This window comes from Microcebus murinus, chromosome 1, assembly GCF_040939455.1.
Source record: "Microcebus murinus isolate Inina chromosome 1, M.murinus_Inina_mat1.0, whole genome shotgun sequence".
Taxonomy (NCBI): domain Eukaryota; kingdom Metazoa; phylum Chordata; class Mammalia; order Primates; family Cheirogaleidae; genus Microcebus; species Microcebus murinus.
In genome coordinates this window covers 157,233,037-157,260,769 of record NC_134104.1, presented here as the reverse complement: position 1 = coordinate 157,260,769, position 27,733 = coordinate 157,233,037, and the positions used below count along the sequence as shown (strand labels likewise).

Here is a 27,733-nt window from a genome sequence, read left to right as displayed (position 1 = left end):
AACCACTGTGGGTTAGAGCTTTTCCAGCTTCCCTTGCAAAATAGTTTAGGTAGAGTTAGGGATGGCTTCATCAAGAAGCCTGCAAACCAAACTTGACCTTCCTGAAAGGTAAGGCCAGAAGTTCTTGCTCCGGGCTCTGTGATCACAGAGCACAGCCGGCCAAGCGCCTTAGGTCACCAACTAGTGAGCACACACACCCTTGCCTGGGCCTGCCCTTGTGTGGGAGAGATCCTTCCTTAACCCTACAAGAGGTTGCTGTTTGGGGCTTCCCTGGTTCCTTTGCTGAGCTTCTTGGGGCCCTGATCCCAGCTGATGCCATGCTTAGAGCACCTGGGATTTGTTCAGCAGTACACGTCCCCACCAGCTGTGGGAACCAGCAATGGTTCCCCCTTGGGTTTCAGGGCTGCTCTGCTCACCCAGTGAGCCACCTGCCCATCATCCTGGGCACATCTGCCCTCCTGGATTTGAGAAGCATCTTCACCATTCACCACCTGGGTGAACTTGGGCAGGTGACATCTGTCTCAGAGCCTCAGGTTCCTCCCTTGTAAAATAAGGATAGTCACGCCTGCACTTTGAGCACTCTTGTGAAGCTCTTGGTTAATTGGGTGTGCTAGACTGGTGCCAGCTGTTTTGTGAAGCAAGGTGAGTCATTGTTCTCTGAGGGGCCATGGAGGAAAGCTCTAGGGCAACCTGGTAGCCTGGAAATGACATGGTAGATATTCCACGGTCCTCTGTAACTGCTGGACTTGAGTCCCAGGAATGCTTTTAAGTTGCAATGAGACTCTAGTGTCTGATTAGGCAGGAGCGTGGGAGGAGAGAGAAAGAAGAGGTCTTTCCCCAGGCCCCAGGAAGGAGGAGGGCACAAGAGGTGACAGAGGCACAGGGATGGGCATAGTGACAGTTGAAAATCAGGAATAGGTCACGGGCCCATTAGATCAGAACTTTGAACTTGGAACTAGGCATCAGGGGCCAAGATTACAGCTCTTCAAACATGTACCATGTTTCCCTGAAAGTAAGACAGGGTCTTATATTTATTTTTCCTCAAGAAGACACCCTAGGGCTTATTTTCAGGTGATGTGTTATTTTCCCCTCAAAGCCTCAGCTTGCGGCACACACGGGATGGCTGGGACCTGACAGGGGGAGCCAACCATGTTGGTGGGGCTGCCCACACCTTTCCGGTCACCTCTGGGATAGTAGCTGTCACGATGGGGCAGATGAGAAGGGCTGCTCATCTTCTTTACCACTCCACGACGAAATGCACAGGTTGTGCGGATATGCTGTGTAGCCACGCCCATCACTAGGTCTTATCTTCAGGGTAGGGCTTATATTGCCCAAATGTTTAGAAATCCTGCTAGGGGTTATTTTATGGGTAGGTCTTATTTTTGGGGAAACACGATATATAGTACTTCTGGTGACAGCTGTTCTTTGGATCAAGTTATCATAATGATTTTAGGGGAAAATGTATTTCCTAATAGTGGAACTTATGTTTTTCTTTGGTAGACTTTTTGCTCCTGAGAACTCCTAAGGGAATTTTCAGGAGCCCAAGGGCTGAAGTTAGGAGTATGTATACTGTGTGTGCCCCACTCAGATCACACGTCCATCCCTTGAGGTGCAGGGGCTCCGCTGTCAGCCTGTCCTGTGCCCCATCCCCTCCCATGCCCCCTCTGGAGAGAGCACATGCCTGTCCTATAGCCCTTCATCTCAGGGCCACTCACCTTCTGGGCCTACCCTGAGTCTTCTCTTCTAAGAAAGTTGGCTCAACCCCAGAGGCATGAGGGATCCAGAGAAAAGCCCAGACCAGGATTCAGAAGCTGTAGCTGCTCTGACCTGGCTTTGCCTCTTTCTGGCTTTCTGTAAAGAAGAGATTTTGGGACTGCCCATCTATTTCTATCTCATGGAGTGAGCAGCAGTGGTCAGCATCTCAGGAGGGGCCGTACTTCCCCTGGAGCCTTATTTCAACTCTCCTGCCCCCAGGCCAAACTCTCCATTCTGGCCACCCCTGGAGAACTCCAGGCTGGCCCCATGGCTGCTAGTCCTGCCTGCTTGGCAATGGGCCGTGGTCTTGGTGCCTTTTCTCCTCATGCTCTTGTGGGTGCTGCCAAGTGATCTAGGGGTCTTTTTCGCAGATGCTGGAAACTCACCAGTGAGCAAGGAGAGGCTGTGTCCACACAGAGCATTCCTGTGGAGCTCACCCCTCCATCAGCTCCTTGGCTTCCTCCATGGAATCTCAAAGGCCAGAAGGGCTGCTATGTGGTGTTCGGTGTGCTCAGGAGTAACAGGAGTTCAGGTGGTGTCTGGAAGTCGCAGAAACCCTGGGTCTTCCTTAGGGTGAGGGGTTGGAGTCAGAGATGGGGACAGTGACCTAGGAGCTGGGGAGGCTGCTGTGAGGGGCCCGGCACAGGCCCAACAAGCAGCTTGGTGGTTTTGCCTCAGAAGCCCACAGCAAAGTTATTTTTGACTCTAGTTTCACGTCTTGCTGCTTTTTAAAAATACCAAGCCATGAAATTCCTGCTCCAACTGTTTTTTTTTTTTTTTTTTTTTTTTTTTATGGCACCCAGTGCTTCACGCTGGCCACAGCCTGTGACTCATGGAGGCTGCTGGGCTCCGGAACTTGAAAATGTATGCAGTGGGGAGTAGGCCCACCAGCCCTGCTGGTTTGGGTCTCTGGAGTTTCAGTTTGTTAAACGTCCGGGTCATTCAACTCTGCTGACCTAACTCAACAAGGCCAAGGATTTTTGCCTGTTTGCTTTGGGGAGTTAAGAGAGAGTGGCCCATTTCTTTCTAGATACCTTAACACACACATACCCAACCCTCACCATGGTCCTGGCAGTTCCCTATTTGATGGGCTGCTCAGGTGAGGCATGTAGTTCCACACTGATGGAGAAGGTGAGAATTCTGGGCTGTTACGTGGCCTGATCTGCCAAACCACACTCAGAGGTTCTTGGTGTCTATCCTTTCCTGGGAAGGCCAGGTGGTGTTTGTGGAAACAGACTCCAGATTTTAAAGTAGTTATGCAATTTTCCCTGGGCGTCAGTCGTGGGCCAGGTGTGCCCAGACTGAATTTGTTGGGAAAGGCTAGAGTAAAAGTCCCACAGTGTATCCAACAATGATCCCTGTTTGCAGGGCATGTGTAGCCCTCCTGACACCGCTGCCACTCACAGGCCAGGCTGTAAGGGTGGTTGTTTCTACACAGATGGACCCTCTCTCTGCACCAGCACATCTAGCCACCTCACCTGCTTGGTCCAGAGTGGTCTTAGCCATTCTCCTTTTTGTGGACATTCAGGTTCTGCCCTTTCAGCCAAAGTCAAGTTCAGGACAAACTGAGCTTCTGCCCCTGGGGGTTTGGAGACAAGAGACTTGTTTTCCCTCTGTTAAGAGACCACTTCCTGGGGAACAAGGGACTCAAGTGGAAGGAAGAAGGGGACCCAAGACACTGTCTAGTCTGTGCCAGGAACACATTTGGTGGCTGTCTCTAGCCAGTTGTAGAGACTGGTAAAAAATGTTTACCCATCTGGGCCCTTGGCCCCTCCCCAGCACTGTTGCTCTTTCTTGGCACTTTCCCCATAGGCTCCTCTGGCTTTGCAAATGTGGAGGGACGGGGGAGGCTGTGTCTTCCCCAAGTCCCAAGTCAGGGCCAGTGCCTGGCCTCCCCTCGAAGCATGCAGCCTGCTAGCAGTACTCAAAAACGGGGCATGCTCGTGTTTGTTATTGCAGCGCGGCTGGATGGGAGCTCCCTTGGGGGTCTGGCAGAAAACATTGGTTTTCTATTTTCTATCCTGTCTGTGGTTGTGGCAAAAAGCACCCGCTCCCCAAAGAAGCTGCAGATTGAAGGCCCCTGCCTGCCAGATGGGCTCAGCAGTGGCTGTGGTTACCTCTGGGGCCTGGGAATGTTCACGGTCAGTTGTATGAGATTTCTTCTGTGAGGCTCTGAGCAGGCCTGGAGGTGGGGAGAGGCTGGGAGAAGGGGTGGGGGCTGATGGTAGAAAGCAGAAGCTGGGAGCAGGAAGCGAGGCCCATTCAGGGACATCGCATTCAGGTTGACACAGGCTCACTCTGAGTGGAGGGAAGAAGGGGACTCCAGATGATTTGCTCTTGTTCCTGGGGATCTGAGGGCTCTTCAAGGAAGGATCAAGCACAGGCCTGAAGAAGGGGGCCTGAGAGTATTATGACAGGTAGCCCCAAAGTGGCCTGTGTGGCTTGTGATTAACCAAGCTATAGCCTGGTTGATCACGGTTGGCCCTGAGGCTACTTGGTGCTCTCCCAAATGAAGTGCCACCACAGGAGGGCCAGGAAAGGCTGCAGTCAGCCTGCTACTTCCCTCCACTCGCTCTGTAGAGGGGCCTCATCCAAGCGTGTTCTTTGGGTACAGACCCTCCCCGTGCCCACAGTAGCAGGGGAAGAGAGAACACAGAGAGAAGACTTGACTTTAGCTGGACATGGCATTTGGGAAGCAATTCTGTGCCCCATTCTGATCTGGACCCAGCTGGAAGCTCCAGAAAACTGGCTGAGAGGCCAGGTTTCCCCCACTGTGGCTCAGTGGGTTCTTGACAGGATGGGGAGGCCTGTGAGACTCGGTCCCTGGTGGCCTGTGCCTCCCCAAGGTGGACCTGCTGAGCCACAGCCTGACTTGCCAGCCTGTGCTGAGGTTTCCAGCCTCCAGCAAGCTACCAGGCAGTCCCTCCAACTTAGGACAATTGTGTTTATGAGGTGTTCGTAAGTTAGCTACTTTATTTGGATTGTGGAAAAGCCAGCCTCTGAAGAAATGGGATGCAGAAAGTGGCAAGGCAAGGTCCAGGCCCCATGCTTAGCCCTGTTGGGACTCACTCTGGAGTCAGAGTACAGCAGAGTCTGTGGCCAAACATGACTGGCATCCTTCACCCTGGGGCCTGTCCCTGTCAGACACATGGCTTCCCTGGTGGCCTGCTCATGGCTGGCAAAGAAATGTGCTTGAACGTAGGCCAGTGCCATTGGGTTGTGGCTCAGTTGTTCTCCTTTCTTGTGTGAGCAGTGCCCCATGGGTCACAGGAGCAGTTTTATGAATGCTGGTAAGTGGACATACTTTTTATAGTTTTATAGAAAGCAGTGCTTTATAGGAAGCAGTGATGTGGAAAGGCTGTGTTCATTTAAAAAGAGTTGCTGTAAAGCCATGAGGAAGGTAAATTAGCCAAGATTCCTTAATCTGGTGGCTAATCCACTGATAGAAAATAGTGTCTTGTGTACTTGCTGAAGGGAGCTGATCCTGAGTAGAGGCTGGGGGATGCAGAAACGTCAGAGAAATCCTATATTCCTGAGATAATGTGAAACAGAAACATGGACCTGTGGGCTCAGGGGACCAAAAACTCATTCTGTGTTGTTTGCAGCAGACTGTGGGATTAAGGGGAGTGGTTAAAAAGACAGTTTCTGAGCCTAGAGAGATTGGGAGGAATTTCTTTAGAAATTTCATTTTTTTATGTGGATCAGCTATGTGTGATCCTGGGGACATTAGCATGTCAGACATCAGCATGAGAGGGAATCTACTTTCCTTCCCCTCTGAAGCTCAAGCCTCAAGCTTTCAGTCACTGTTAGACCAGGACTGGGGTGGGAAGGGGAGAAACCAGGCTGTTTTCCTTAATTCCCATCCCTGCTGCCTGCTGAAGCCAGGAGACTTCCTCCCTCCCAAGACCAGCTGGTGGGAGCTGGCACCTCCTGTCTGCCCACCCCACTCTCTCTGCCCCACCATTCTTTTAAGTCCCCCAGGTCCAAGGCCCAAGCTAGGGTGAGTGTTCCTTACCAGCTAGGCAGCCTTGTCCCCAGATACGGCTGCCCTTTGGCCTTGGGGACCTGGGCTGACATGTGCAGGACCTGTGTTCTGTGCATTCTCACAGCATTCAGAGCAAGGCACTTGTCCATCCAGTACTCAGATAACACCTACTGTGTCGGAGCAGGAAGATAGTAGTGAGCAAGAATAAACAAAAACCCCTGTCCTCGGTGCTGGCATTCAGACTGACTGATGGCAGGCAGTAGGCCGCTCAAGGGCCAGCGTTTATACCCTCTGACAGGAAGTTTCCTGTACCACAAACCGTTAGGTGCTGGGCAGTGGCTGGGGTCAGGAAGTAGAGGCTTGGGTGGTGGGAAGGGCTGGGCTCAGACCAGCAACCTCTGTCCCCAGGGTGCTGTGCTGGCTCCTCTGGCTCCCCAGTCACCCCTGACGTGTGGCAGCAGGCTAGCTGGGACACTATCAACAAGGCAGGGCCCTGTATGCATGCACATATGTGAGCACACAAGCACATGCACACACACAGACATACACCAGGAGACAAGTCAGAGTTGGGGTAGGCGGCAGGGGCCAGCAGCCCCACTTTGTTTTGATAGCTCACAGAACCCCACAGCAAAGAGATTCCCCTTTTATTGCATCTGTTTTAGATCTTTAGAATCTGAGTGAAGTCAAAACCATGCTATAGGGGAGATTAATTCCACATTTTCCATCTTTTTGAAATGAAACCAAAGGAAAGTTAGACATTCTGTACAGCACAGTTGAGATCAGGGGTATTGAGCCAATGGGCAGCCCCAAGACTTTCCCCGACTTTCCCCCGCCTGGCACAAGTGTCCCCAGTTGTGTGACTGGGTGACTGTGTCGCTGTCTCCCTGAAACCCAGGGCAGCTGGAACCCCCCATACCCTGCAGTAATCAGGCTCCTATGTTGGCAGGGAGGGGACTGAAGAGCCCCAGTCTCCCCAAGGAGACCTCCTGGGGGAGCCCAAATCAACCACAATCTGGGATATGATTAAAAGGAACTTTTCATCATAGGAGAACTTTAAGAAACAGCTGACTACCACAGGCATCAATGGCTGAGAACCTCCCAAACCTGACCATATCTTTGGGGCCCTCATCGAGTTGCATCTATGCCCAGGGCTCCCCCAGCATCCCACAGCTGAGCCAGGGCAATGGCTGGGGGAGTCATGTTGCTCAGGGCATACCCTTGTGCTCAGCCTGACACAGAACAAGTGTTACATACATATTAGCTGTTAATAGGAATATTGCAGTGGCTCTATGAGAGTTGCATTTGACAGGCAAAGAAACTAAAGCCCTGAGTCACATAACTTGTCCAAGGTCACTCAGTAAATTAGTGGTCAAGTTCACATTGGAACCCAGGCTGTACAGCTGAGGAGCCTGTGTTCTTAACCATATAGGACAAAGGTTCCCCACTGGGCATCAACTGATGGCATTTTCCAAGGCCCCATACCCATACTGCAGCCATACCATGCCAGGAGGGGAGGAGGGCAGGCCTGGGACCACTCGGGCTTGGGCAAGGAGGTTCCTTGGGGGTGAAGAGCTGGAGTGGGCCTTGGGTAGGTGGTGTGTGGGGGGGGCAGTAGTGACAGGTGGCAAAGGACCTGGATGGTTACATGAATGCCACGCCATGGGGCCTGGCTTTTATTTTTGAGTTCTTGGGTGGGAAAAGGATATGGAGATATAAGGAGGGCAGGGGTGAAAGGTGACCCAGGAGCAGAGCAAGGGGAGCAGCCAGGAAACTAAGGTGTGGGGATGGGAATTGAGAGGAGAAGGCAGGAAGTGAACCTGAGTGCTGAGGGGAGCAGCTTGGGCCTCTAGCCCTGACTGGACGTTAGGAGACCTCATGCCAGAAGGAGCCCAGCTGGGGTAGGGGTGGCCTGCCTGAGTCTGGCAAGAACGTTGCTCTCAGCAGAGCCATGACATGACTGCCCCAAGCCAGCCCAACATACCAGCCAGAGGGGCCTGGGCTAGCCTGGCCCTGCTGTGCCCTTCATCCTAGCGCCCTCTCCCAGGCTTTAACCCAGGTCCTGCCTCTTTCTTTCAGTGTGTATGGCGCCCTATCTTGTTCCATTAGACATTGACGCCCAGGTCTCCTGGCCTCCCTACTAGACTGCCAGCCAGGGCCGTTGTAGCTACCCTCACCTCTGTACCCCCAGCCCAGGCAGAGTGCTGGGTGAGACACATGGCTAGACATCGGCATTATGCCACCTCCGTCCTTCCATGTGGCCCAGCCACCCTGTCCATCTCCACGCCACCTATGTTCCAGCTCATAGGGGAGCCCCAGGAGGGAACCTTGACCATAGAAACCAGTGCCATTCACCGAAGAAGGCCTGGGCACCACTTAGGGCTCCACGCAGAGCATGACATGGACATGGGGAAGTGCCCTGGCCCGTGGGGAGATGAACAGGGGACTGCTGAGAAGAAAGTCTTCCCCAGGGCCAAGGGGAGTTGGGCATCAAGTAGGGAAACGTTGAGTGAGGCCTGCACATGTGGAAGTATTTTTAAGGATCTAGCCAAATATCTGAGAAATGCAGATAAAGTGGCTGACTGATCACCCTTGTTCTTTCCTCCCTCTAAAATGTCATGTGCTGTCAGGGGTGGTGGAGCAGCTTTGCCACCAGCCAAGACAGGACTGGTGCTGAGGCCACATCAGTGCCTGGAAGCCCTGAAGAGCCAGGGTCTCGTTTTGCTGCCTATGGTGGGTCCTGACGAATGTGTGGAGTGAATGATGTTGGGTGCCCCCGAGGAGGAGGAGGTGAGGGCCTGTGGGAGTCCCATAGCCCCTGGGGTTTTGGAGAAGTCATGGCTTCAGCTTCCCTGCCATGTGTGCACATGGGTGCTTGAGGGAGGCCTTCAGCAAAGGTGGTGACAATAGTGGCTCTGGGAGGAGGAGCAGCTACGGGAAGGGACCTGGCCCTCAGGGAGCACCCTTGGTCTGTGTTCTGAAGTGCCAGTCCACTCCCTTCTCTTTTACCACTTATAGGACCAGGTGGTTTTGGTCAATTTCTGGGCCAAGCCTCTTCTCCCAGAGTTCATTCTGGAACCAGCACTCTATAAACTGGCCACAGACATGAGGGTGTACCCTCCTTCCTGGCTGTCTCTGCTCAGCCCTGTAAGCCTAGTAAGGCAGTACAGGGAGTGGAGGTTTGCCCTTCCCTTCCCTTTTGTGCTGAGGGCCGTTTGTGGCCACCGTATCTCTCTTCCCTGCTCAACCACTCAAGGCCAACCACACTAGCCTCCTGGCAGTTCCAAGAATGTGCCTCAGGGCCTTTGTGCATGCTGTGCCTTATACTCAGACAGCACTTGCACTGGCCCATCTGTGTTCTTTCCTGACAGAGGCCTTCCTCAGAGTTAGAGCTCTCCTTCCCAGGTCTTGTGGCCCCGCATCAGACCCAGAGCAGGTGAGTGAGCTGTGGCAGGAGCCTGGGCTACCCTCCGAGCTGCGTCCCCGTGGGCCAGACATACACGCTGCTCTAGTTGTCTCTGCCTTCGCCCCAAACACCAAGTGAGAAGGGGGTGAAAAAGAGGCCTTGAGAGGAAACAGAAATGAGAACTAAGAGAGCTGAGAGAAAAATCCAGGACAACCCACCTCAAGAGGAAACCAGGCCAGGGAGAAAAGAGGCCTACAGGGCTGAAAGAAGGGGAGGTCAGACAGGGAGAATACGGGGAGGCTGGGGAGTGGGTGGTAAGCAGGAGAAAGGAGGGACAAAAGAAAGGCCACACAGCCCAGGGAGAGTGCTAGGCGTCTGGAATGAGGGAGAGAACGTGGGCATGAGGACCGTACATGGCTCCACAAGGCGTTAGGGGCAGCTGGGTGAGTCACGCCTGCCTTCCTCGCTGCCTCGCTGAGGGTCTCTTGCTGGACCTCTGCAGAGCCCATAGGGGTGTCACGCTGCCCATGCTCCTCACCAGTGGCGGACTCACTGCAGAGGCCCTGCAAACCCCCTTTGGCCTCTCCCCGGTGCCTGAGTCGCACACCGCAGGGGAGCTGAGGCTCTCCCCTCGGCCATGTCGGAAGCTGAATGGAGAAACATAATCCCGAGCTTTGTCGCATGCAGGACACCCGAACTGGCCACTTTCAGCATGGAGGACAATGTGGGAGCTGCCTCAACTGTTTGGCTCCCGGAGCCCCATAGGGCCCATGGCAGGCCTTCAGCAGACACCTAATAGCTTGATGCTGGTAGAGAAAGAGGCATTTGAGGTGGTGAGGTACAGAGTAGAGCTGGCTGTCAGAATGTCCCCAGTGTTGTGTTCCTTTTCCACTTGGAATTGGGGACCCAGGTGCCAGACATGTCTCTGAGGATTGGCATTTTGGTGCAACTTCTTTGGGCATCACTACAATCTTTAGGGGACTAAAAATAAAAGCCTGTCACTTTAAAATCAGTTCTTTTTATACTATGCTCGGAAGGCTCTTTAGGGTGTTGCATAAAACGTCTTACACGTCTTGAACTGTGAGTGAGAGAAGAGGCACTCACCCTGTTAATGTTGCCCCAATAGGAGATGGATCACAATGTCTTCTCTCCCCTGAGCAGGAAAATTAGGATTCAGATAGAATGTCATTATTTGGCCTCTCCTGGGAGGATTTTCCTTGGAGAGCACAGGCGGGTGAGTAATGCTAGAAACCCTGCCTCTTGGCCTGAACTCCTAGACCCGCTGTCCAGCTACGGAGAGCCAGCCCAAGCTGGCCTCCACCATGCTCTTGCTTTTGGTCCCCAGCACCGTGTCATGGCCCAACCCAGTTTGGGTCACCCGGGTTGGGGCATCCCTCCCTCGCCATTGAGGAGCCAGGCTGCTTTCCAGGGGTTGTTAGTGGCATCGCTGACATCATCCTGAGCCCACAGGCCCTGTGCTCGCCAGCACCGGATGCTTATCCCGGGCATCCAGGGGCCTCATGGATTCACTGTCCTCTTGCCCACCCACCCGCCCCCAGTCTGCCTGGCTGCCCCATAGTGAGGATCTCAGCAGTAGGAGTCTCAAAAATGCAAAACAACTCTGCTGCTGGCTGACCACCCATGCCTGCCTGGTCCTCTCTCTGGGGGGTGTCACGCTCAGCCTGTCCCATCTGGAACCCATCTTCTGCCTCTCCCACAGGGCCAAGCCCTCGGCCTGTGTTCTCAGCCTCAGGGAATGTCTCCTTCTCTCTTGGATCCCCTGTCTGACTCACCACCAGGTGGTGTTGGTTCATTCTTTGTGGATACCTCTGATTTTGACCACTTTCCTCCCTAGCCCCCACCTCTGCCCTGACCAGCCAGAGCCACCATCATGCCCTCTCATCTCTTGCCTCCACCTTCCCACAGCCACCCAGTCAATCCTAGGTCATCCCCACGTAGCAGCCAGAGGGGTCTCAAACCTCTTAACCTAGGACCCCCGCCAGGACCCCCCTGCTGCTCTGAGGGTAAAGATGGAGCTGCCTGGTGTGGCCTGCTGGGCCCAGCCCCATCTCTTGCCTTCTGGGAGGCCTGCTGTCCTCATCAGCACATGCACCTCCTTTGGTCCAGCCCTCCTGCCCCATACCTTGCCTCCTACTTCAGGGCCTTCGTACACTCTTCCTTTGGTCCTGACACTTTTCCTGCCCCTCTGGCCTGAAGAACTCTTCCCCAGCCTCTGCTCGCTCCTCACCTTTTGCTCTGGCAAAGTGCCACTTGCTCTGGCTCTGATCAGGCCAGACCCCTGCATTCTTCCCAGCATGGCCCACTGGCCTGTATTTGTGTCCTTGAAGCAGCATGTACCTTGTGGGCCCAGCTGAGCCTGTCTGTACCATTGTCACCCTTGGTCAGCATGAGGAGGTGTTCAGTAAGGATTTGAGTGAGTTAAGAGAGTCTAGGGTAGGGGTCAGCAAACTTTTCCTTAAACAGTAAATATTATAGGCTTTGTGAGCCATAGAGACTTTGTCACAACTACTCAGCCCTGCCCTTGTAGCCAGAAAGCAGCAATAGACAATACATAAACCAATGGGCATGACAGTCAAACTTTATTTACACAAATGGGCATCAGGCTGTAGTTTGCCAGCCTGTGGTCTAAAGAAACAACAGAATGCATTCGATGGCAAACACTGTCTTGAAGACCAAGGTTTTCCATGAGAAGGGCCATGGTTTCCTGGAAATTGCTGTTAACAGAGTAGGAAAAGGTGGTTAAGAAATGAGATCCCGGGTGACCCTCTAACAGTTGTGACTTTGAAGGTAAAATTTCTGGAGCCCTGACCACACCCCAACAGGCTCCCCAACATGAGGGCCCTGAGCCTGGGAGGGGAACAGTATTAGGTAAGGGTGATAGTACCCAGGTATGGGGTCCTCATTTTGGCTTCCTATTGCTCCAATTGAGGGAGGGAGGTGCTTGTTTAAAGTCGAGCCCAGTCTTTGAGGGAGGATGAAGCACCTAGCATTGACCTGGGCAAATTCCACAGCATGTTTTGGAGCTGATCACTTATGCTACAGCGACACAAGCAGCCCAGTGAAAGAGGCCTTCCAAAATGAAGGTATTAGGGTAGTTTCTCACTGTGTATATATCAAGAGGTTCTTGTCAGTGTGTCCTTTTTGTTCCTGTAATATTGCCTTTTCATGGCTCAAGTGAATTATTCTTAGGACTTTTGTGATAATTCCAAACCTAAATGTTTAGCCAGGTAAGAGACTCTGCTTTTCAGGGGGAGGTGACATCCGAGGCCTGGGAACTGCCTCTGAGAGTGGCCTGATGGTGTAAGGGGGATGCTGGGTGGCCCTTGGCTATGCAGTCCCACCTCGGTCTGGAGGTGGGGAGCTTCTGCTTATTCAATCTGGAGTGGCTAGGCCAGGCGACCTAAAGGACGGTAGGAGGTAGCCCCCACTGGGGAGGGCAAATTTCTCCTTAGGCTGCTTGGGTTTGGGCATTAGGGCTAGAAGTGGGAGGTTGGAGACAAGCAGGTTTCCTGGGGCCACATGACCAGCAGGCTTCTCCTCAGGTATGCTTGATGACGGGGACAAAGCCAAGATGCACGCTACCCAAATGCTTTAGCGTGCACTCTGAAGGAGTTCTAGGAGATGGGCCATCCTCCCTGGCCACCTTGCCTGGACAGGCCTACCCAGAAGCCAGAGCCCTGAGTTCTCCAACCCTTTCTTCAGTTTTCCTTTACCCTGTCCAAAACTCAGAGGCCCATGGACACCTGTGTCAGCCAGGGCAGTTTCCCTCCTTGACACCTGGCACCTGACCCAGCCTGTACCTCTTTGGGCTGGGACCAGACCTATGGCCCCTGCTACTCTGTACAGAGCAAGGCAGGAGGCAGTGTGGGTCACAGGGCTGCTTGGAAGGTCATTCCTCATTGAATAAAAGAAAGTGAAGGGATGTGGAGTAGGGACTCAAAGATGGCAGAGGGGTTTGCCTGTGAAGTGCTTCTCCTCGCCCTCCAGGGCAGGTGTGGCCTTGTCTCCAGTCTGTCAGGCATTGTGTGGCAGGAGGAGAATTCCTAGGCAGGCAAGCACAAGGCAAGTCAAGTAGCAAGCAGCCTGCATGACTGGGCCTGCTGGGGGTGGGTTGCCAGCATGGCCCCAGCTCCGCTGCACATGGCAGTGGGCAGCAGGGGGAACGGTAGCGGCCTCTGGACACCGAGGCAGCGTGTATTTGCTGAGAGCCCTACTGTGCTCTTGACACTGCTGTGGGGATGTCTCACCCTTTGTTGCTCTGATCCGACAGGAAAAGGTCACACATACTACAAACAAAGCCACATGATGTGGCCCCAAATCAGTGTTTGCCAGGGATGCAATGACGTACGTGCCCCACATGCTGTCCCAGATGCTCTCTTCTCCACCCATAGGGCCCTGTGCAGCCAGGGGAAGCACAGTTGCACTGTGGTGGCCTGGGCAGGCTCCCTGCAGGTAGCTGCCAGCCTTCCTGCCTGTCTGCGCCACCAGCCCTGAGTGTGTCTGCCCTTTCCCATTTGGATGTCCCTGATGGGGGCCCTAACTGGGGGAGCCCTTTCCCTTGTAGAAGGAAGGCACATCAGCAAAATTTGAGGATGGGATTTCCAGGTTTCGTGTCTTCATGAAGGATAACCATTTTCTGTGAAAATGAGGCCCCATGCTTTACTGGAGTAGGATTATTAACAAAAATACATGGAGCAGAGAATGCCGGACAGCATTCTAATGGACAGAAATCCAAAAAGCATCCTCTTCTTCCCAGCCCTCTTCCAGCTCATAGGGGGTTGGTGGGATCAAAAGTGGCTGAGGAGTGCCCAGTGGACTTATACCTGATGATGGTGGTCACCACCTGGCGCCTTGGCAGAATGGGCTGGTGGGCAGAAGGGACAGGGGAAACAGACCAAACACAGAGATTACATGTGTCTCCCCAGGCTTGGTTAGGCAGGGGAGAAGCTGGAGAGTGGCAGGGAGGGGAGGTATAGGATTGAGGGGTGGTGGACTTTTTAAAAGCCTGTTTGTCTATAACATGCCCCCTCAAAGCTCAGAAAGGAAGGGCCCCACCTGGACTGGCACCCTTCATCCAGGGGCTGGTTGAGAAATAGATGATGCTTCTCTATTCAGAGAATTTAATATCGACAGATGTAACGGGCACATCCCTACAAGTATGGGCCCTCCATGGAACTGGCCTGACACAGCACCCAGTTTTCTGGGCATACTGTGTCCACGTTCAGAAAGTAGGTTCCTGTGAAAAAGTTTTGTAAGAAATAGAAGAGGAAAAGCAGCAGGCTCAGCTCTCCCACTGTGGCCTTGAGTTCAGGGCCATCGGAAAAAGTCTGGACGGAGAATGATTTTGGCTCTGTGTGAGTTTCACAGCAGCCAGTGGAAACTTCCAGGAATGCTGCCCCAGGCCAGCCGGGGGCTGTTTCCGCCGCCACTTTTACGAGATGCAGAGCCCCCTCCCCGGCTGGCTGGCCAGCACAGGGGGGCTATAATAGTCTTTCTCAGCTCAGCTTCTCAGAGTGCAGTTCATGTTCCATGGGCAGCCGTTTTGCCAGGCTCTGTTCTGTGATCCCTGGTTCAGAGCCCTCACAGCCCCCACCAGCTCATTTGAAGGGGCCAGCCACCAGGCGGAGCACCCTCCATGGCAGCTGACATCCCTGCAGGATGCTGTGAGAATTTATAGCAGCCTTAGAGGGGAAACTCCCTCCCAAAATGTTTCAATGTTTTATTAAATGTATGAAAGGAAAGTTTCCTTTCCACTGGACCAAGGCCCAGAGCCTTCATGCAGCCCTGGGGAAGCGGGCAAAACCGCTTGGGAGAGTCCACAGGTGAAATGAATCTGATCCTTCTGCAGCCTGTAGGCCACACCGTGCAAGACTCAAGCCTGCCGTGTTCCCAGTGGACTCGTCCAGTGGCTGGTGTGGGCCTGGCATTTCCTCAGTGAGGGCAGTGATGTGATGGGCAGAGCCGTCATGGGCAGTGTGAGCCAGCCCCTCTTGTGGGACACAGTGGGCTCCTAGATACCACTGCCCCTCGGTCCAAAGCCAGGGGAGGTGGGCAGGTTTTTGCAGCTTGTCTGGGAGCCCTGTCTGCAAGACTGGCCCCTGAAACATTAGCAGCACCAGCAGCTGGGGGCATTTGGCAGGCCAGGTGGCAATGTCCACAGGCATGCTCCCATTGTGCTGGGGGTGTAAGACCAGGGGAGTAAGGGCTCAGCCTGAAGAAGGCAACATGACAAGCATGGTCACAGTGGCCAATGTAGGCCAAGCTGAGCGAGCACCTATGCTATGAGCTTGGCATTGTCCTTCCCACTCAGACAAGGAAATGGGCTCAAAGTTGTATTGTCATTGGCCTGTGATTGCCCCAGGTTTAACTCCTAGATGGTACATCGTAAGATAGTCCTCATTGGACTTGGACAGGCAGAGACCCTCCTGGGCTCAGGTCATTCACCTCCCAACCTTTGTCCCCTGCCAGCCTAGGACGCCCTTCCAAGTGTGGAATGCCTTCATTTACTGGTGTAATTTTTTTTTTTTTTTTTTTTTTTTTTTTTTGAGACAGAGTCTCACTTTTGTTGCCCAGGCTAGAGTGAGTGCCGTGGCGTCAGCCTAGCTCACAGCAACCTCAAACTCCTGGGCTCAAGCAATCCTCCTGCCTCAGCCTCCCGAGTAGCTGGGACTACAGGCATGCACCACCATGCCCGGCTAATTTTTTGTATATATACTTTTAGTTGGCCAATTAATTTCTTTCTATTTTTTTTTTTTTAGTAGAGACGGGGTCACGCTCAGGCTGGTTTCGAACTCCCGACCTTGAGCAATCCGCCCGCCTGGGCCTCCCAGAGTGCTAGGATTACAGGCATGAGCCACCGCGCCCGGCCTTACTGGTGTAATTTTCTTACCTCTGGAATGGAGATGGTTGATGGTCTCCAGCTGTTTATGGACAGAGCCTGGCCCAAACAAGGAAGCTGGGTTTGCTCCAGGTTCCAGTCTAAATGCCAGACCACCAGGGCTGGTGATTCCTGACCCCTTGGTCGTCTTGGGAAATGACCAAGGGCTGGAGACCTGCCGTCTGCTTTCCCTCACTTCCTCCTCCTGCCGACAGACACCAGAGATCAACCATACAGAGCCAGGAGGAGTGGACATGAAGGCAAGGGCTGTCCAACAGCCACCAGGAAGAAGGAGCAGGCAGAACCCCTGGGCAGGAAGCACTGGCACCTGACATTTGGGTGGTGGGCTGAGGCAGCCGAGTGGGGACTGGCCAAGGATGTCGGTAGGGCAGGGGCCCCTCCATCCTCAGAGCCTGACCATTTACTTTGCAGACAGTCTCCATCCTGGAGCAGCGGTTGACGCTGACAGAAGACAAGCTGAAGCAGTGTCTGGAGAACCAGCAGTTAATCATGCAGAGAACAACACCGTGATCGGGGGAGTAAGAATCAGGAGCTTGGTCGATTTGGGGGGGTGGCAGGCCAGGGATTTGTACTGTGGGACTTGGGCATATAAATAAAAGGGATTCAACTTTGTGGGAGTCATATCCATACTGGAGCCCAGGGATTATGCAGTTCCGCCCTGCGCCCTGCACCCTGCTGTTTGTACTGGTGGCTCCCCTGGCAGCCAGACATCCCCGGCGGACAGGGCCACACAGAAAGGATGCTGAAAGCCTGACTGCCAGGACTGTGTTTCTCTTAATGTGCAGGAGCCACTTGAAAATGTTTGCTACCTCGAAGTCCTAAGATTATAGGCCCCCCTCTGAAGCTGAAGTGGTCCCGAGATGCCTTGCTTTTCACTCACCTTACCATTCGGACACATGACTGGCTTCTCCCAGCCCCGCCTCGACTTAGGAATTGACTACTTGTTGGTTAGATGAGCCAGGAATTTTCTCTAAATCTGACCAGAGGCCCAAAGTGGGCCCATCTGAGTCAGGCCTGTCAGGAACAAGGCCCTCTAAAGTGGCTGGTGACTTTGCGATTGCCTTGTTTTTTTTTGTTTTGTTTTTTTTTTTTTTGAGACAGAGTCTTGCTTGTTGCCCAGGCTAGAGTGAGTGCCGTGGTGTCAGCCTAGCTCACAGCAACCTCAAACTCCTGGGCTCAAGCGATCCTTCTGCCTCAGCCTCCCGAGTAGCTGGGACTACAGGCATGCGCCACCATGCCCGGCTAATTTTTTTATATATATATATATTAGTTGGCCAATTAATTTCTTTCTATTTATAGTAGAGACGGGGTCTTGCTCTTGCTCAGGCTGGTTTCGAACTCCTGACCTCGAGCAATCCGCCCGCCTCAGCCTCCCAGAGTGCTAGGATTACAGGCGGGAGCCACCGCGCCCGGCTTGCCTTGGTTTTTGATCCACACATGTTCACTGGGGCCTGATGGCTCCCTCCTCCCTGCATTCGTGAGTGCAAAGGAACTGAAAATTAAAACTGACTTTATGGCACTTGTTGCAGGAATGGCTTGTCCTGGGTGGGACCTAATCAGTTCTTGTGTCCCCAGGGCCCATTAAGGGAGAATGAAAATGGTGGCTTGGGGGGGCCCCTGCCAGGACACCCCTATTTGCAGCTGTTCAGGGTGTTGGGGAAGCAAGGGCAGCCAGAGCCCCACACGCCACCCACTTCTCTCTGGCTGGCCCAGCGGCTGCTTCTGTGGGACTCGGAGGCCTCAGCACCCGTGTTTCCATTTGCCCATGAGGGTTCCACAGGCTCCTTTGCATCTGTGCTGTGTTTTCCATGCATCTGCGTGTCACCCACACCTTTACTCCTTGGTTTCTTGGTGCTCAGCAAGCTGCGGGAGGGGTCTTTACGCTTGCCCTGCCCTGAGGGGTGGGGGGTGGTGTTAGATCTTCCCAGGAGCTGTCAGTATCACAAGGTTAATGATTTCCCAGCCTCTGTGGCTTCCAGGAGGAGCAGGGCCTGAATGCCTATGTGCTGGGACTGACATAGGGCAGCTATGTCAAGTTCTGATGAACAACAAGAATGGGGAAGCTGCTTCCCCCAGCCTGCACCTGGTGGGGAGAGAGCTAAAGTCTAGGGTCAGGCCTGAGGCTCTGCAAGTTGCCAGTTGTGTGACCCGAACATTGTGACCTAACCTCTCTGCACCTCAGGTTTTTATCTTGTGAAATGGTGGTGATACCCATTGCTCCAGATGGTTACAAGGTAGTGCTGTACCACACCTTGCTGGTCCAGACTGACAGATAGTACTGTCAGCTGCCTTGAGTGGTAATAAGCTCCCTATCCCTGTCTTTTTTTAGAGATAGGGTCTCAATTTGTCATACAGGCAGGAGTACAGTGGTGCCATCGTAGCTCACTGCATCCTCAAACTCCTGGGCTCAAGCAATCCTGCCGCAGCTTCCTGAGTAGCTGGGACTATAGGTGTGTACCACTGTGCCCAGCTAATTTTTTAATTTTTTGTAGAGATGGGGTCTTGCTGTGTTGTCAAGGCTGGTCTTGAACTCCTGGCCTTAAGCGATCCTCCCATCCCAGCCTCCCAGAGTGCTAGGATTATCGAGGTGAGCCACTGTGCCTGGGCCCCGGAGGCTTTTAAGGAGTTTCTGGGTAGCCACAGGTCAGCTTGGTCAGAGGGATTGCAGCTCGTAGGGCCAACCTTGTTAGTCCCTTCCCATGCCAGCGTTCTTGCCACTGACCAGGCCTAGGCTGGCTATTGTGGCTTCCAGGCCTGGTCTTGGACCTACCAGGTGTTGGGACTCTGATGATTTGAGGAACCAGCCCAGGGCATGGTCATCTCCAAAAACAGATGGTGGCCCCTTGCTGGGGGCAGCAGGACATGAGCAGGGTCTCTAAGTTATATGGCAGCCTTTGCTTACAGGCCAGACTGGGGTTGGCATCGTCCCTATTTGCAGTTTACCCCACTATCAAGTTTGGAATCTCTGAAGTCTGCCTTTCTCTGCAGGAGGACATGTAGATTTGAGGGAAATGGTCTGGGGGCAGTGGTGTGCTGTCTGTCCCTGGCAGTTTATTGTCAGTGGAAGTTTCCCTGGTCATCAGATATAAACAGGGGGTACTCAACCCCTGCACCGTGCACTTTTTTCTTGTAGCATGATATTGGCATGTCCTGGGATAGCCCTGGGACCTCACTGCTGGGCCCAACCCAACATGGTGCTCAAAATGGAGGCAGGCCAGAGCCACGGCCATGCTTGGACAGGCCCATGCCCACACAGTCCCACAGGCTGTCTGGGAGAGCTTTGCTAGAGTGGCCCAGGCAGGCCCTCCTGAGGTGGTTCCCGCATGCTCACACCCACAAACCTCCCTTTATGGAGCCACCTGCCAGACATGGAATTTGGGGGAAATACAGTTCTTGGAATGCTGCACTTGTCTTTAAAAAGCACAAAGACCTGCCTTCCCTAAGCCTGAAGTGGAAGCGAGTCACCATGCCCAGGGCAGAGCTATGGTGGGTGAAGGCTTTCATTTGGGGCCTAGGTTCTTCCCAAAAGAGTTCCTTTTCTTGCTCGTGTGAGGCCTGACCTGGGACCTCACTGCTCTGAGTCAGAATCCAGGGTCCCAGGTTGCTACTGGGGTGGAGGATATAGGGGGTCCTAGAGAGCTATGACTACTGGGGCCACTGTCACTCTCACCTCAGTTCCTGAAGATGCTTGACCCTGAGCTGGACACCATGCTGTCTGGGGTGGTGGGGGCAGGACTGGGTGTGGGGGGCCTTCACAAGCAGAGGGAAGTATGGGGCCTGGGTGGGCTTGAGGTGGCTTGGTGAGGTTGGGGGCCACGTGGCAGGGCCTTTCTTGTAGTGTCTCCCCATATGACACTCCCTGCCAGCCCTACCCAATGGCTCCCCAGTGGCTGGGGCTGTTGCTGATCCCCTACTCTTGCTGCCAAGCACAAAAGCAGCCCTTCTGGAAATGCAAATGCCTCGGTTCTGCCGTCATCTCTCCTAATTTTGGATTTTGGTAACTGAGCTCCCAGAAAACCAAATTGCAGGCATCTCTCTCTTTTTTGTTAGGAAGATAAGGTTAGGTTAGCATTTTTTTTGTTCTTAGGAAGTGCGTCTCAGCAGCAATTCCCAAACCCCCACCCCCCACCCCTTTGCGCCCTAATTTTTCCAAGGTGAAATAAAATAGATGTCTGTGATTTAAATTGCAATCCCCTGCCTACCCACTTCCAAGTTCTCAGGGTTCCAGGGATGGACCTGCACTAGAGAGGCTGAGGGGTGTCCTGGACGACCAAGCCAGGCAGCTCCCAGGAAGAAGCCTGCGAGTCCCACCTAGCTCGTGGGAAGCCCTCCTGCTTCTCACTCCTGAGTCCCCACAGGCCTGTGGCCACCCAACCACCCACTCTCCAGAGACTCAGGTGGCACACGCCGGGCTGCCCCAGCAACCCAAGCACAGTGGTCGGCCTTCTGTCCTGAGATATGCTTGCCACGGCTTCATGACTTCGTGGTGGCGGGCTCTGTGGGACAAGGGCAGAGCAGTGGGGTCAGAGCCCCCACCCGTTGCCCAGGTCCAAACCCTGGCTCTGTCCCCTACTAGTTCCATGACCTTTTGAGGCCTCTGTAAGATGGTAACTTGCCTCGTCAGGCACACAGGACAGTGACTGGCACAGAGTGAGTGTGGTCAATGTGTGACTGTCAATGTCCCCCACCACCGGCCAGGGGGAAACTTCTGGCAGGTCACGCCCCTTCCCTGGAACTTGACCCCATGTGTCAATGGGGATGGAGGGGCTCATGGTTGCAGGGTCCTTGGGCTCTGAAATTCTAGGTGGCCAGAGTTACCACCTTGTGATCCCATGGCCCTTGCCACAGCTGTCCCCAGTGGTGAGTAGGGAGTTGGGCCCCTCCCCACCCTAGAAGGCAAGCACTCCAAGGCTACCTCTTCTGCTGTCACTAAGACCACCACTAGGGCCAGCACAGGCTTGGGGGTGGGTGTTTGTGATTGCCCACAATCCCAAAACCCAGCCTGCAGAGCAAGCAAGAACATGGTGAGTCACACTGGTCCTATTGCCCCCGCTCCCTGTCATTAACCTCATCTCCCTAAATAATTTGGTCAAGATGTGCCCCTTATGGCTCCAGCTTTAATTGGTGTGTGGCCATTTAAGGGGGACCAGAATCCCCCCCAGGGATTCTCTTCCCACCAGGCACCCCCACTCCACCCTGCCCCACCTCGCCCAGGCTGCTGAGGAGGCAACTACATTCACTAGGGCAGCAGTGGCAGGTTGGGGATGACCCTGGGGCATCAGGCCACTTCCTGTGAGCATCGCTGCCCTGGCACAGGGGCTCATCCCCTTGCCTGGTAGGCTGCAGCCACCCCAGCCAGGCTGCCCTGGCACTACTGCACACTCGCTTGGTCACTTTGGGGAAGTATCTCTCTAGAAGCTTCAGGTTGCAGGGCCCCCACGACCACTAAGGCTGGAGCCAGCCCAGAGAGCCTGCAGCAAAGCCATCAGGAAGCGTTCTGTGCCAGCCCCTCCTGCTGCTAGGAGCTGCCCCTGGGAAAGACTCTCCCAAGAACCTGTTTACAGAGCAAGGCCAGGGAGTGTTTTTACTTTAGGTGAGGCCACCTAGAGCCCCATCTGCCTGGAGCACTGCTTGTGGCAGGAACCCCTGCCCTTACCCACTCTCTCTCTCCTGCTACTGTGAGAAATGGAACACTGGGCCGAGGAACCCCAGCACGAGAGGAAGTGACGCTTTCCTGCAGCTTCCCTTTCTCGGGGAAGCTTCTTCCCTTTCTCGGCCCTAAGCTTCTCTTAGGCAAAGCGTGTGCTACTGAAAGCAGGACCCTGGCATCCTTTGTGGGTGCCCGGTGGGCAGAGGCCTGGCCTGCAGGAGCTAGGGCCTATGCTGAGCAGTGCCACTCAGCCACATGTACTGACACCAGCCCTTGACCATCTCCACCCTGCTCGGCTGGGCACCTGGGCACGACTTTGGAGTCCAGACTGACTTTGAGGCTGTGGGCGCCCCAGCCCCAGGGACCCACGTTTATCCAGCCCTCATTGTTCTTTTGGTCTCCAGCCTGGCTGAGGCCACATATTCCCTGCAGATGCCCTACTCAACTGCCCTCTTCTTCCAGACCTCTGCCCTCCCTGGCTAGATTCAGCCTGAGGCCTTGCCTGGACCTGGCAGGTCTCTCTAGAATCATCCAGCTCCCTCAGAAGCTCCTATGGTACCCATCCCACCTCCACATAGAGCCCTTCAAACTCTGACCCCAGCCAGAGCCACCCCAAAGACATGTTTCTATGCCCAAGGTTGGAATGAGAGCCTTGGTCATGTTCTCGGGAGCCAGCACCCCCACCCCCACCCCCACCCCCAGCCTAGGTCCCAGAATCTCTCTCCCAGGCAACTACTCTGGATTTGTTCATCGGAAGTCTCTGAAAGTTGGAGCAGGAGAAGCAAAGTAATTAGTCCTCCCTGACCCTCCAGGTGGCAACACACATGCGCCTGCTAACTGGAAATGGAAGGTACTTTTTGTCACAGAGGCCAGGGGTGACCCATATCTGGGCCACACCCACGAGATCTTGGTTGGAGCAGCGGAGCTGACCTCTGCTCCTGGGGTTGCCTGGTTCTTGGGCTGGGCCCAGCTCCCTAAGTAGTTGGGGTGTGCCCAGGAATAAGCCACTGTGAGGCCCCAAATGATGCCCACAGCCCTTTGAGAAGTGTCCCAAAGTCTACTGTTGGGGACAAATGCCTCTGGTGGTGGATGGGAGCCACAGGGTGCGGCAGGTCAGGTGAGAGCCTCTCCAGCCTCCTGCAGAAGCCTGGGCATGCCAGGCTCGCCATCCTGGAGCAAGCCCCTCACGGAGCCAGGACTGCTGAGATGTTGCCTGCTCATTTCCTACCTGGTCTCCCACCTCTGCCCTTGGCCCACCCCGTCAGTTCTCAGCACAACAGCCAGAAGAGTAAAAAATAATAAATTATAAGAAGAAAATTTGTAAGATAGCTCATGCCATCCTGCTCAAGCCCAGCCTTCAAGTACGGGCCAAAGTGCTTACCACAGCTGAGGCTGGGTCCTGCCCATCCCACCCCCTTTCCCACCCCACCTCGTTCCCCTCCAGCCACACCTGCCTCTTCACTGTTCCTTGGACACCCCAGACACATCCCAGCCCCAGGGCCTTTGTACCTGCTATTCCTGCTGCCAGGAATGCTCTGACTTCACCTCTCTGGGCCTGGGCCTCCTTGTCCATAACATGGGGTAAGAGCAACAGTGCCCTTGTGGGACTGCTGGGAAGACTTGCTGAGACAGTTCGTGCAAAGCTCTAGGAGCTGGCTTGTCCCTTCTGGACTGCCATCCATGGCCCAGGGAGGTGGGGAGTGGGTGCTGAGGAAGGGACTCCTAGCATCGGAGTCCTGTCGGCCAGCCAGCTGGCTACAAAGCCTGCTGTAGGCTTGGCTGGCCTGTAGGCTGAGCTGGGACTCAACTAGTGTCCCTGGGAGTGGGATCCATTGTGCCCTGAGGACCTCAGACCCTGCTCCTGTGCTCCCACAGGTCTCTCTCACCAACACCCCACCCCACTTGCCTGCACGACTCCCTCACAGCCTTTTCCTAATGTGACTTCCAGCTCCCAGGTCAATCCAGGTGCCCCGCACAGCCCCCACAGGATGGAGGGAGGGTGGGGCAGCCAACACACACCAGGCCTGTCTGCCAGCTGAAAGGGGCAGAGGGAGGTGTCAGTCAGGGCTGGAGGGGCTGGTCGCCTTGTTGCCTCAGGGCCTCTCTGAGGGGGTGCGGGCAGCTGGACTGGATTGCAGGAACATCTCGCTGTTCCTCGTGCCCCTGCAGACCCTCCCACCCACCTAGTTCTATTCGGAACCCCAGCCAAGCAGGGCTGGGATGTGTGTTTTTCTGTCTGAGGAAGAGAAGCGGGCCTCTAAGGGGCCTCTGCCGCAGCTCCTGCGGCAGCCCAGTGGCCTGGGGGCCTCCTGCAGGGGCCTGCACGCCTGGCAGCCACCCTCAGGAGGGTGAGCACCAGAACTTCTGGAGATAAAGTCTGCCCCCGCCCCCGCCAGTGCTCCTGCACAAACACATGTTTCCAATCCCCTCTCAGGCCCCCTCTCCCCTCGCCAGCCCCTTCCCATTTCCTCTCTGAGGTATCCACTAGCATGTGGAACTCATTAGGAGACCCTCAGGGCTCGTAACCCAACTCTGGCCCGGGCTTGGGGAGGGGGCTCTGTCCGCAGCCCCCATGCTGGGACGCGGCGGCCTCCCCATGTCTGGCCCCCATCTGGCCCTGCGCAGCCTGTGCTGGGGAGCACAGGAGGTGGGCAAGGCCAAAGGCGGCTGCCGCTGGTGGAGGGAAGCGTGGCCAGGCATCCCGGCTCATCCCCGCCTCTGTGGCCTGCTCCCCACGCCTGTGGATGCACCCTGGCCTCCCCGCAGCCGTCCAGGGTAGCTTCTGATCCCACTGGGGCGGCTTTGAAGCTGCGTGTGCAAAGCAAACCTCAGGGCCCCTCCAGAGAGCCCAGGGGTGTGGGGTTCTGAGCAAGGAACTTGATGATCCTCAGCTTCCATCTGAAAAATAGGCAGGGAAGTCCAGGGAAAAGAACATGGTATGTAGAACAGCCACTAAAGGCCTGGTTCCGTGGGCTGTTAGTGGAAGTTATACAAAACAAAACAAAACAAAACAAAACACAACACTGCTGCTATTGTCACCAGAGTTTGGGAAATGCCGGGATGAACAAAGTAAAAAAGATAGCTACTTCCCTGCAGGAGTTGTCAGAGCCTTTAACACACTCCTATACATACAGTGTACCTGGGGCCATAGAGTTCATGGTGTTTCTGGACATTTGACCAAATGACCCTTTTTATTGAGGTGCACCTGGCAGGCCTCGTGTTCTCTGGAACCCACTTTGGAAAACATTATAAGAAGAGCAGTGAGGAGGTAGGAGGGATGGGCAGAAACTCTTCACTGGGGAGGGCTTCTCACAGGTCCCAGCAGAAATTGTCTGCTGGGTCCAAGCAAAGGGTGGGGATTGAATGAGGGTGACAGCTAAGGAAGGGAGAACAGGAGCCAGCAGGGGGCTGGGGAGCCAAGGCTCGGAGGGAGGACCGCACTGGGGCCTGGCTGGGTCCCAGTGACTCTGAGTCCCTCCCTGACCTGATGTTTCTTCCTCACGGGAGAGCAGGCAAGTGGGTGGGCTGACGTGGGCACAGAGGCATGAGGCTGGCAGGCAGGGCCTTCCCCAGGGGATGGGACCTGCACAGGCAGGCCTGGGGTGTTGGAGTGTCCATGCTACTACCCTTCCACGACATCAGCCTTGGGGTGGGCAGCCATTGGCTCTGGGTTCAGAAGAGCGGCTTTGTCTGTTTCCCTCCCTGTTGGGGCCAGCCTCTGCTCAGAGCCCACTCCCAGCACTCCCTGGCACAGCTGCTCTCAGGCCCTTCCTTCCCCCTGCTCCCGGGTCCCTGCCTACCCTCTGGGCCCTCTCCCCACTGTCTGGGCACAAGGAGGGCTGAGAAGGGGGCTGGACTGGGCCCTTTTCATGACTCCTCCTGCCTCACAGCAGTCTTGTGTGGTATGCTGCACCCACATTTTAGAGAGGAAGAAACTGAGGCTCAGAGAAGGGAGGCCAGTGGTGGAGTTAAGATAGAACCAGGAGTCTTGGTTAGGTTTCCCATTCTCCACCTGAACCCCATTACCCCTGCCCAGCCCCAACACACATGGCTCACTGACACCTTGGTTATCTGAGGGCCACATTGCACTTTTCCTGCTATGCCCAGCACAGGGCCTGCCAGGTGGTCAGCCCTTGACCTTGTTGGGCACAGGTGGGCCAAGCCAAAGTCACTCCTGCCTGTAGTACATGGGGGTAGCCAGGGGTGCATGCCCAGCCCCTTAGGACAAGGAGGCCCTTCCCTCTGATGGTCCCAATGTAGAACCTGCCTGGCTGCCCTGTACCCCCTGGGAATTAGGGTAGACAGAAGGTATTGCCCCACTTTATAGAGAGATTGAGGTCCATGTGTGGGGCACCGCAGGTGCCACCCAAGTCTATAGCAGGCAGCAGAACTGTGTCTCCCCAGCTCCACAGGCCTCCAGCTTCCTAGACCTTTATGTTGCCCCTGGGAGCTCCATGTCTGAGTGGCATCCATGGCCTAGGGAATCCAGCCTGAGTTCTTGGACTGGGCCTGGTGGTTCTGGGGTGGCTGATGCTTCAGGGTCTCTGGGGAGGGCTCCAGCTTTAGCCAAACACCTCTCAACACCCTCATCCCACCAGCCCGGGGCTCTGAGATGGCCCTAGGGGTCAGGCCAGAGGGTTGTCCTGTTGGAGATGGCCATCAAGGCAGTGCTGTCCTCTGCTGGGAGATTACAGAAGCCATGGGGAGGGGGAGCAAAGGAGTCAGGGGGCCCCAGGCAGAGCTGGCCCTTGTCTCCTCATCCCCACCTTGGAGGGCCTCATTGGGAACCCTGAGAGTCAGAATCCATTGACCCCTCTCCCTCCCAGAGTACCTAGTCTTTTCAGGGAGGGAGTCTTTCTTTTCTTTTTAATTTTGGTACGTTCCACAGAGGAATGGGTCAGTCTCCACCAGTGGAGAAAGACTGAGTCTTTCAAGTCTTGGGGCACGTGCCCCTGTGACAGGAGTAGGGCTGAGTGGGGCCAGGCCAGGACAGAGTCCCCTAGATTGCTTCCTGGTGCCACCTACCTGGGAACAGCCCACATTCAGCTCTAGGCAGGCAGCTGGACAGCCGAACCATATGGGACTGTGCTGGGTTGTGAGGCCTCAAGCCAGCAGCCCTGCGCTGGGCCAGGCCATTCCCCCAGCCTCGCCACATTCACCCTCACTGTCACCATCAAAGCTAATAAGAGGGATTCCTGAAAAACAGGGCAGCATGGGCTGGCAGGGAGGGGACCACACAGGCCTGGGTGGCAGGCGATGCTAATGAGGCAATTAGGCCTAGCAGCTACAGTGAGACCTACCCACTCCAGGCAGGCCCAGCCCAGGCCCTTGGCACATCTACCCATCCGGTGCCCTGGGAATTCCTGTCCTCTTCTACCCTCCCGGTCTCGAGGTTGGGCTGTCTTCACTGTCAAGAGCCTTCCACTGCCAGCTCTCCCAATCCCAAAGCCATAGGCTGATTTGGCAAAGACAGAAGCAAGGGACCCCCTAACTCCATCACTACTCCTTGCCTTTGCTCTGGCTGAGTAAATGCCTGCCTGAGATGCCCTTTTGTCCCTTGCCCAACTCAAACCACCTGGGCTCCAGGCCCTTCCTGGCAGAGGTGGTCTTAGAAGGATCAGAAGCTTTGAGCAGGAGGCAAGTGACATGGTAGCCGGGTGGGCATGCAGTTAAGGACTCTTGCTCCCCCAAAGCCCCAGCTTCTATCACTCAGCCCTGGAGTGCTCATATGGGGGGAAGGGATTCATATGAGGGTTCTTAGAGCTCCGGCAAAGATGCCAGGGATTCTGGGGACAGGGATGTGAGAGGCAAGGGCTGGAGCCTGTACCCATGGCTTTGGGACAGGCACCCTGGCCCAACTGGCCTTCTCTGAGTCCTTGCCCTTCTCCCCATCTGCTTCTGAGGTCCCAGGAAATCAGATGCAGCTTGCCTGGCTTCCCCGGGCTATTGGGTGGCTTTTCCTGGCTCTGTAGGGACAACCTTGGTGTCAGCAGATAGGGTGCCCAACTGAGTTAGAGCCCC

The 27,733-nt window shown here is 54.9% G+C and overlaps 2 protein-coding genes across 4 annotated transcripts in view; both read left to right on the top strand.

The window, feature by feature from the left end:
* The window catches only part of POC1A (POC1 centriolar protein A), a 73,930-nt gene extending 57,259 nt beyond the window's left edge, over window positions 1-16,671 (top strand). For both annotated transcript variants that reach the window (XM_012771495.2, XM_012771496.2), the window contains exon 11: window positions 16,474-16,671. In XM_012771495.2, coding sequence (XP_012626949.1) covers window positions 16,474-16,572 — 99 coding nt within the window. In that variant the 3' untranslated portion in view covers window positions 16,573-16,671. The remainder of the gene's footprint in view (window positions 1-16,473) is intronic.
* Window positions 1-27,733, top strand: part of IQCF1 (IQ motif containing F1) — a 188,640-nt gene that overhangs the window by 20,820 nt on the left and 140,087 nt on the right. The window contains exon 1 of one of the 2 annotated variants that reach the window (XM_076008276.1): window positions 25,896-25,905. The exons of the other annotated variant lie outside the window; for it this stretch is intronic. The gene's annotated coding sequence lies outside the window, so the exon portion shown is untranslated. Of the gene's footprint in view, window positions 1-25,895; window positions 25,906-27,733 lie in introns of those variants that run through there. 2 annotated transcript variants of the gene reach the window in all.